This window comes from Phalangium opilio, unplaced genomic scaffold (assembly GCF_054372755.1).
Source record: "Phalangium opilio isolate 3A_F unplaced genomic scaffold, DU_Popi_V2 ptg000041l_1, whole genome shotgun sequence".
Lineage (NCBI taxonomy): Eukaryota > Metazoa > Arthropoda > Arachnida > Opiliones > Phalangiidae > Phalangium > Phalangium opilio.
This window is the reverse complement of record NW_028324165.1, coordinates 5,217,512-5,228,383: the sequence shown is the minus strand read 5'-3', so window position 1 is coordinate 5,228,383 and position 10,872 is coordinate 5,217,512. Positions and strand designations below refer to the sequence as shown.

Sequence of the window (10,872 nt, the reverse complement as noted above, 5' to 3'; positions counted from 1 at the left end):
TGACAATTGTCGAATAATTGCACGCGAATATTCAGAAAGTTTCAAAGATTTTTCGATAAAGTTCATTCAAGATACATGTCTCGTATTTTAAACTTACGAACCAGGTGTTTTTAGAACGCAGAATTTGGATGATGCGTAACTCTCGTTCACTAAAACTGTTTCGACTGTTCAAATCGTAATGTTGAGTAACTTCGGGAACTCTTGGAGCTTAATAGGAATTATTGGATTTCCATGATTGCTTTTTTGTGAACATTGGGTAAATATTATTAAAATAAAAATAAAATAAACCAAGATTAGAATTGTTGGACGAGTAAAGTACAATATGGTGAAAGGGGTTTCCAGAGGGAATATTAAAAATTGTTTGATTGTATAAACAAAACACGCAATCCAACCATGAAGAAGAAACATAACGGCTGGTAGCTTTTTTCATTAAATTTACTTCTTCATATTAAGGCGAAAAAATGTAGGTCAGGTTTTATTGAATGCTTTCAAGCCATTATTACAATTCAATCTTTCAACTTGAGTTTCAAATTATTATTAGTCTCACTTTGTGATTTTTAGTAATATTTAGAGTATTAATCAGTCTTACCACGTCGACGCTTCCTTAAAAAATAAAATTATTTACTGGTTTTTCGAGTCGATTAATCGATTTAAAGGCGAAAAATCGAATATTGTTTCGATTTTTTCTAAACTTTAGCAAAAAATAATACATTTTTTCGATTATTCGAATCAACTTTCAAAAAAAGATTAAAGTTTTTCCTATAGAACACAATAAACAATTCTGTTCAATGGAAAGACAGTGTGTTTAATAACACTAAGTGACATGTTTTACATTTAATCAAATTGACACAAACTTCAAGCACAAAATTCATGAGGCGGAAAAAATGTTGCAGAAAGTACTGTTGTAAAAAATGTATCCATGGTCCGATTTTAAGCGAGACAATAACAAAAACATAAAGATGAAAGTAATTGTGAAATAAAATGGGTTCAATTGAACAAATAGATCTTGACCTTTTATTGGAGCTATTCTTCTGTTTTGAAAGGCATACTGCCTAGGTTAGCATTATATCCAACTTAAGTAACATTTAGCAACAATAAGTATGAGACTAAATAAATTGTCTTTTAGACTAATATAATGTTATTTTTTAAACACTGGCAAGGCAATGCAAGTTGGTATAAACACCAAGGAGTAATATGGTTATAGAGGTACGTAAAACCAATTGAGGTTTCTGAAAGCTATGGACTAAAATATACAATAATGTATATACGAGTGTATGTCATACTCGATTGCCGAATTTTGTACATGAACGATATATTAATGAATGAATTTTTCATGCATTCAAGGATTTATCATCATCGCGTTTTTCTGTGCAAATTGATAGCTATTTAAAACTCTACCAGAATATTTGTGTTTTTGATAAATTTAGCAAAATATTTAATTGGCTGTTTATGATACTTAATTATATTCATATCTTAAATGTATAATTACACTGTACATTTTAAAGAGGTGATATAAAATGAAGTAACACGCAGTGATCTCGTTCGGGTAGTATATCCTAGTTCGAAGAAAAAATAAATTGGTGTCATATCTGGGAATTCCATTTCGTGTTCTAACCTATTAAATATTCAGGGTTTAAGGTAGTTATATGAAGATTATTTCGGTAATGACTACGGCTACAGTTCCTGACAACAGCGTGAGAAGAAAGTAGAAAGGAACACTGACGCTACTCAGGTCCAAGGTGGGGAATACGTACGCTCCGATTCGCCCACTGCGTAGGTGACGACAGACAGACGTACAGAAACACAAACAGACCTGTCTTGGAGCTTATAGGTTTTATTGGAAATCGATGATTACTTTTTTTGTGACAGCTAATGAAACAGGTAAATTTTATTTAAATACAAACAAACAAGATTAGAAATGTTGGTAGTGATGTAAGCTTCAATACAGGGAAAGCAGAAATATTTATCTTTCTAAGACTGGATTTGCAAAACACGCAATTCAACAATGAATTAAAAACGAAACAGTTGGTAACTTTTCATTAAAAATACTTCATCATCATCACTTTATGGCGAAAAAATGAAGGTTAGGTTTTATTGAATGCTTTCAAGCTATTATAACAAGCAAGGCAATGCAAGTTGGTATAAACACCAAGGAGTAATATGGTTTTAGAGGTACGTAAAACCAATTGACGATTCTGATAGCTATATGAACTGAAGTATACAATAATATACATGTGTATGTAATAGTTGATTGCCGAATTTAGTATTGTGAACGATATTAATGAATGAATTCTTCGTGGACTCCAGCATTTATCACCACCTCTATTTTGTACAAATTGCTAAACATTTAAAACAATACCAGTATATCCCTGTTTTTGTGACTGAAAATTTTTGTGAAATATTTAAATGGCTGTTTATGATAGTAAATCACATTGATATCTTAAATGTATAATTATCCTCTACATGTTAAAGAGTGGATTTAAAATGACGTAACACGATGTGATTTCGTTAGATTAGTACAATTTTCGAAGATTAATAACAAGTTGGTGTCATGTATCGGAAATCCATTTCATGTTCCAACCTAGTTAAAAGTCAGTGTATAAGGGGGTTATTTGAAGATTATTTCGGTAATGACAACGGCTACTGCTCCTGACAACAGCATGAGAAGCAAGTAGAAAGGAACACTGACGCTACTCAGGTCCAAGGCTTCGGTGCTTTTCAATGGTCTCTTCCAAGTTAACTGTTCAATAAAGTAATCTAACTCTAGTTCCTGATACTTGAAAACTTGCTTTTCGTACAACGGTTCTACCCTGAAATAAAACAATCGTTATGGCTGTAAATAGGTTTATGATGAAATTGTTACTGACATCAGTTGGGCGTTCAATTGTGGTATGCTTCTTATCCAAGAGGTGTTGAAACTGAAGTGACGGTATTCGAAGTTAAGAACTTGTTGCGAAAAGTAAAGTCCTCCATTTTTCAAAAACAACTCTTTATCCGTCTTGAGCTTAACCAAAACAAATCGAAACATAAAAATCATGAAGTCCGTGTTTATGATCAGAACTCCTTCCCCCGATGAAATAACATGGAGCGAATCAATCATGGAACCATATAACAGTTTCTTCTCATTGAATGAGTCTAGCCATTCCTTAACAACTGGGTCACGGGCCGCCTGGTACAAACCAATGACGTCAGAATAATATATAAAGGACCTAACACGAGGAAGAGTATTCACCCAATCTTTAATATAATTGAAATCGTCTTCGGACAAAAATGTGGGTTTAATTCCCGATTTGATCAAGTCCGAGAGAGTGTCGATGCAGTTGTAGCTTTCCGTAGAGAAGTCCGTACGCAAGAAGAACAAAATGAAAGTCACTCCGATAAGCCACGATGAAGCGAGCAGACGACAAGTAATGTGCGACAGAACAGCAGGAATCGCTACAAAACATAATAATCCTATTCGCTTATGTCTGATTAAAGCAACGGGCATCTTTCAGAATTAAGGGGGTTAATTGTATCTGCTATACGATGATCAATTAGATTTAATTTTTAGTGATGAAGTAATTGCTTACGTTCGGCGCATAAGAGCGACGCGTTTTCCCAGAAATTTTCAAGGCTTTCTTCGGCCATTTTCTTGGCAACTTTCTTGGTGGGCACCGATTTGTATTTGTTGGTTACGATGGAGTGAATGACGAGTAAAATTGACAGAAGGACCAAAGTTAATACTAATAAAATCAGCACCTGAATGAAACAAGAACGAAATTCAATGAATTGGCTATCAAGTATATTGTTATTGAAAAACATTGTACTTCGGTGTCCATATTTAAGAAGGACCAAGAATTGGACGTGACTATCACTTTAGGGATGGAGACGATAATCAGCTTGTTGATTCCGACGGGGGGAGACGGAGTGAATTGGTCCAATCGACTGCGGAAAAATGAGCTTGGCTCTGGCTCTATCGCTAAAACCTGAAATGTCTAAAACCATGCAGGGAAGGTGTGAATTACTTTTTAAATAGGTTCTTATTCAGAGCTTTTTAATATTAGCCGTAAAATCGCAAACCTTGGTCCGATTGTCTTCATTTTGACGGTCATCGAAATCCAGCCTAAAAGTCATCGACAAGAATTAAGTACAATATTCTGTAAATATTCATAAATAACAGTTCGTACGCTGAATAATCGATAGTGTAACGTGGAAATTATTAAAAACCTTAAAATTCATAATAAATTACTATTTTTCTCTAAATTCAAAATTTCAATTATTAAAACCATTCAAAATTCCAATTGTTTAAATTCCGTAGTCAAAAATAAAAACTAAAATAAATACAAAGGATGGGTATTTTTCGCAAGGGCCCCCTCGAATGCTGGCGTTCAAGGAACCTTGCGGTGACAATGACCATACCTTCTAAGCCTTGTGGGCGCGGTTGACCTTCTGCAGGGGTTAAACTAAAGCCCATCCGTTCCGCTAGGCGTTGACCCCTTATCTATACAATTCTAAACATACATTCTCCTCTGGTTTAAATAAATATAAAGAAACTTTAAGGGTTGCCAAACCAAACCTTTTGTTTAGATTTAAGAAAGGTGTAAACACCTGATTTTATAAAAACAACTTTTTGAGAGACCCATGCATGACGTAGGGAACTTTTAGAGAGACCCATGACGTCAGGGGAAATATTCAAGAGGCCTATGACGTAGGGAAACCAACAAATCAAGTAAAGGGGTTTTACAAGAAAACGGTACCCCCAACAAGGCGATGTGAAGAAGGAAGATGGTCGAAAATAATAAAGTGTGAGGACACTTCTTTTTCTGGGCTCGAGGAGAGCAAGTCGACTACCTGGTCGAAGGTCCGTAGGGCCGCCACGTTTACAACGACCACGGTTAAACATCTATATGTTAAACGAGACTTAGTACTTAGCCTTAGATGCTAATAAAAAGTTTATCTTTAAAACGAGACATAGTACGAGTACGATAAGCTAAGGCGTACGTGGAAACGCGTCAAAAATGATAATTAACTCGTGCGCGCATCAAATCGCCAATACACGGAAACATAAATAAAACAAGCTGGCCGGGAATTGGATGTTTGGAGGTGCTTAGGAAGAGGGGGAGGAAATAGGGGATGAATTTTGTGCGAACGATGGGGCGACATCTATGAGGCACATTCGATCCGTTAAGGCTTCTCGCTTCTTATTGGTGAATAATTTCGTCTCCTCCAGAGCTCCTAAAATTACTGTTAGGGTTAAGAATTCGTGTTATTTCTAATAACAACCAACGCGTTTGACAAAAAATCACGTTTTAACTTAAAAATGAGTGTGAAAGCTAAAAAGAGGTGTTGTGTAAATGACTGCCAAATATTCAATTATTATTTAAATAATGACTAGGAATGTATGATCACCGAAAGAAAAGAAGAAAAACTGAAAATGCTTCAAAACATTCAAATTAAAAATCAGAGCTACTGGTCAACAAAATCAGTCTGCTGTACCAGTGCGGACAGCGAAAGTAACCGAGATTTTGAATTTACGTGACCGGTAAAACTGCTTAGTCCCACTGAACGCAGCTTAACCAACCAATTGGAGAGAGCACCTTTTACCCAGAATGCACTAGAGGCCCGCAAGTAACCGTTAAGAAATTCAAACCATTTTTTTTTAGCGTGTATTAATCTTACGCGACGGAAATAATATATTTTGTCTTGTGCGCGCTAAAAGGAATCTTGCGCGCGAAACCGTTGTGCCGTTACGTCCTAAGGATCCACCACATCAAAAGGATATTCCATACAGACGAAAACATTAAGTACCCACCCCCGTTATCGGGTCTCTCTATCATTTCTTTCGTTTTATTAATTTTTACATTGTTTAATTTGACTTTATTATTATACTGTGTTAATATTGAATTTTTGGGAATAAGTTTAAGTGTTGCCAATACCATGGTCCACCCTTAAGGTGATTTTAGTAATGCAATTAAGTAAATACGTAATTAAAAATTGTTATTCATTGGCAACCCTCAAAAACCTCTTTTTATTATTTCATCAACCAGTAGTTACTCTAAATTCGTAAAACCCCTAGACAACGAACCATATTTTAAATATCTGTTTTTCCGATGTCCCCCTCATATCACACAATCTCATTTGTCCCAATCAGAAGAATTTAACCCAAATCATATATTCCTGATTCACCCAAATGTATTTCTCCCAATTCCCGTTTGCCACAAAAGGCGACAACACAGGAATTTGGCACAAATAACATACTCGTTCTATTAATTCGTCTTTTCCATTAAATAAGCAATATTTTAAAATAAGTATATAAGAGACTGTTGATCAGTGTAATTTATTAAATATGGAAGTCTAATGGCTGAAAACTTCGAAAGGAAATTAGCGCCGTAATACTGTTTTCTGAGTTAGGGTTAGGCTAGGTTAGGTTTGGTTTGGTTAGGTTAGGTTAGTAATATTTTATAAATCATTTAACAATGTTACGCCTTTTCCAAAATATTGATGTTTAGCTTCATTGACTTCTCAAATAATATGCCTTTTCCAAAACATTACTGTTATGTTAGGTTAGGTTTGGTTTGGTTAAGTTAGGTTAGTAATATTTTATAAATCATTTAACAATGTTACGCCTTTTCCATAATATTGATGTTTAGCTTCATTGACTTCTCAAATAATATGCCTTTTCCAAAACATTACTGTTATGTTATGTTAGGTTAGGTTTGGTTTGGTTAGGTTAGGAGGACGTCTCTTCCTCTTTGGAGCGGTTATACACTTCAAGTAAGTGTATCCCTTATGGAATGAAAAAATAAATAAATAAAACCATCAAATTCTACTCTATTTGAGTATGCAATATTGGGTTAATTTGAATAGGAGAACTGGGAATTGGGTGAAATGAGGTTTGGGTAAATGGGAATTGGGTGTTTTAAATTGGGTGAAATGGGGGGTAACCGTTTTTCCCCGCAAGCCCCAATAGTGAAAGCTTAGCGGTCACCCGGGCATTATTTAACCTTTTGTAGTAGGAGGCTCATATCGTACAAACCAAAGTACCACTCCACACACTCTATGCATACCTCCCTATATACCTTCGCTACAATATGTAAAAATATACAAAAAATTTTATTCATATTTCCCGAGTTACTATTAAACTCAATAATTTCCTAATTACCTTTTTTCAATTCAATAATGACATTCAATTTAATTACTCGCTTAAACAATCTTGAATAATTGTCGGTTCGATTATAATCGGTTAATATTTCGAGCTACAACCAGGGATAGATTTAATTTTAGAAGTAGGAATGGAGAATGGTTAGTATTTACTTCAGTCCGACTCATAGCCCGGTATAGAGCCCTTCACTCCAACACGTATCGAAAAGTTTCCTTTTTACCTCTGTCGCTATGACCCGCCTCTTCTTTCATAACCCCCCTTCCCGGGGATGGGGGTCCGGGACTTTGACGCATGCCCAGACTACTCTGTTCTCCATTCCTACTTCTATTATTAAATCTATCCCGGCTACAACTAAATCTTGAATCAAATTAAAAGTGTGAAATTTACTTTATGTTGAGGAATCGTTTCAAATATTCTGCCATAAACTTCACCTCTTCTCGAAAAAACAATGTCTGATAACAAATGAACGTAAAATTGTCATCAAGAAAAAAATCTTAATTTTAATAAACACACCTTCAAATCGACTGGTATCCAACAATTAATAGTTGTCTCTTGGGTGTACCTTTAATGTTAAATTATTTTTCAAATCAACGGTAACATTTAGCATTGGAAAATTCAAGTTCTACCTGTATTTGAAATATCGATCATTTCCAACAAATTCAATTTCGTTCAACGCCATTTTGGGGTCCACTTTAATCCCAGAATGATAAGAATGAACAAGCTGAAACTTCAAAAGCTGCAAAGAGTTAATGAGAGTTTTATTTAATAACAGATAAGACTAATTAATAGTGTTTGCTTCGAAGCAAGAACAAATCTCTGGCGTTAAGCAAGACTTATTAAACCGAAACATAATTAAAGCAAATGTGTAATTTTCATTCGCATGCCTATAATTTCCTGAAATACTGTCAGTATTTTAAAGACGTGGGTTTAAGCTAGTTTTCTATAATTGCCCGCAATCAAAGTGTTTGATTTGATAAGTTGCACATGAATATTTGCAAATTTCAGGGTTTATTCATTAAGCTTAAGTCAAACAAGTCACGCAAGGAAAGTTTCCGTATTAACTAGGCGTGGTGGGGGAGGACATGTTACTTTTTTATGTGTTAATGTAGTACAGTATTAAAGTTTTTTAACTCGCTAAGGTAATATTCGAGATGGCCCAATGGTTACACCTGCCCATCAAATTAAACCTAAACTTCAGGATTGCCGCAATAAATATAAAATAACACTTAAGATTTTAAAATTAAAATTCTATACCTGTATTTAAAATATCGGACATTTCCAAGAAATTCCATTTCGTTCAGCGCCATTTTGGGGGTCTCTTTATCAAAGACTGCAAAGTTTTGCTGCTGGATTTACCATTTCTGTCGATTAACAAGGGAAACCGAGGATGGTTAAGCGCGTTTGCTTTCAAACTAGGAAAATCGTTGCCGTTAAGCGCTCAAACTTTGTTGACTACAATATCAATAAACAAGTTGGGAAAACCAAACAACCTCTCCGAGTCGAGAAAAGGGCTATTTACACAATTAAGAGGTTTACTTGAATAAATAAATAAATGTAATTGATATTTATTGTTCTAATCGTCAGTAATTTACCTTAATTCTTGTTAAGAAACTTTATCCCTAAAATAATTTTAAACATAGCTATTGTTAACGTTTGACTTCTATCGAACACCTTTTTCACAATTTTTGTAAATGTAGGATATGTAAGGACATTGGGAGGCTAGACGTTTCTCGTAACCATAGCTGACCACCGCGTACATCTTAACCCTAACGATGATAATGGAGTAGAAGTCAATATTGCTCTCTGTAAACTGCCAACGTGGTCCGGATATTGCGAATTCGTTTGCTCCGATTTGCCCACTGCGAACGCGGTGACAGACAGACGGACATAAACACAAACATACTAGTCTTGAAGCTTATAGGTTTTATTGGAAATCGATGATTACATTTTTGTGACGGCTAATGAAACAGGTAAATATTATTTAAATACAAACAAAGAAGATTAGAAATGTTGGTAGTGATGTAAGCTTCAATACTGGGAAAGGGGGTTTCCAGCAGAAATAAATACCTTTCAATTCCCAGAAGAGGTAGTTTTTGAAATTAAACTAACTTGAAGCTTCTTCGAACCACGCCTCTCCTCGGTCACGAGCCTCTGACGTATTTAAAATAATTTTTACCCGGGGGGGGCCTTCTTTACAGTCCCTTTAAGTAACATTTAGCAACAATAAGAATGAGACTAAATAAGGTGTGTTTCAGTGAAATACATGATATTTGTGAAACACTGTCTTAGAAACGACCACTGGCAAGGTAATGTAAGTTGGTATAAACACCAAGGAGTAATATGGTTTAAGTCTGGAGTACCAGGATCTTTCCCATCCCGTTTCCACGTAAAACCAATTGAGATTTCTGATAGCTATGGACTGAAGTATACAATAATATCAGAAGCCGATTAGGCTTTACACATGAAGTACGTAACATGTGCCTGGGGGAGCTACACGATATTCTCCAAGCTCCTAGGAATGAACCTCCCCTTACGCGGAGGGAAATAGTTCAGTAACGCGGCTCCTTCGGATCCATCCGATCCTTCCGCCTAAAGAACCGATTTACCACGTACCTAAATTTGAGAACTACTATAAAGACTGATTAGGGTGTCTAAAATATTCTTTAGATAAAACTATTCACAATACCAAAGATTATTTTGGAGTAAGGCACGAAAATCTTAAAAATCTGGGTAGCTTTTGCTTGGACTATTTAAGACGCCGTGCATCTGTTTTATAACGAGGTATTTTTCTGTTCTCGCCGTTACGGCAAGCCCGGCCGCCGGCGGCTCGAGATGTGCCGCTCGGCCTCAGCCGCTGATATCTAGCCAAGGCTTAGTGTAGTTTTCGTGTCTAATTTTTTTCCCAGAGCTATTTTTCTGTTGAAATTTAAAGAAAATCTTATAATATTTAGTTGAAGACTTAGTAAATGTCTCAAAAAATTTCGAAACTTGAGCTTTGAAACGTTAAATATTTTATAACGACTACCGAATGATACCGCAAATTCGTCTTACGGGCTTCCCGGCTATGTCGACGGCGAGGTCGAGTCAGATCCCATGCAAGAAAATAGTAATAGCCGTCGCCGATTGGTCTGGCATTAAAGAGGTTATTTATGGTTAGGGGGCTCATGATTGGTTAAAAGCTTTTTTGTTCGTCTGCTTAGGTTTTTTTTACTTCGGAAATATCATGAAATCCATGGCCAAAACTATGGAAAAGTGGGACTTACGTACTTTATGTGTGAAGCATAATCCGCTTTTGATAATATACATGTGTATGTAATAGTTGATTGCCGAATTTAGTATGTGAACGATATATTAATGAATGAATTCTTCGTGGACTCCAGCATCACCACCTCTTTTTTTGCAAATTGCTAGACATTTAAAACAATACCAGTATATCCCTGTTTCTTTGACTGAAAATTTTTGTGAAATATTTAAATGGCTGTTTATGATAGTAAATCACATCCACATCTTAAATGTATAATTAATCTCTACATGTTAAAGAGTGGATTTAAAATGACGTAACACGATGGGATTTCGATAAGTATATAGTTCGAAGAAAAAAAATAAATTTGTGTTATGTCTGGGAAATCCATTTCATGTCCCAGTCTAGTTAATAGTCAGTGTATAAAGGGGTTATTTGAAGATTATTTCGGTAATGACAACGGCTACTGCTCCTGACAACAGCATGAGAA

General features: G+C 35.5%; 1 protein-coding gene across 1 annotated transcript; it reads right to left on the bottom strand.

Moving 5' to 3' along the window:
• Window positions 1-454: 454 nt before the first annotated feature.
• LOC149679526 (uncharacterized) lies at window positions 455-7,913 on the bottom strand. The gene is made up of 9 exons (XM_089835681.1): window positions 7,768-7,913; window positions 7,655-7,703; window positions 7,529-7,593; window positions 4,060-4,102; window positions 3,807-3,974; window positions 3,570-3,738; window positions 3,233-3,435; window positions 2,868-3,169; window positions 455-2,810 (listed from the first exon to the last, which is right to left on the bottom strand). The coding sequence occupies exons 1-9, from the start codon at window positions 7,818-7,820 to the stop codon at window positions 2,609-2,611; spliced, it is 1,254 nt and encodes a 417-aa protein (XP_089691807.1). The 5' UTR covers window positions 7,821-7,913; the 3' UTR covers window positions 455-2,608.
• Window positions 7,914-10,872: the final 2,959 nt, after the last annotated feature.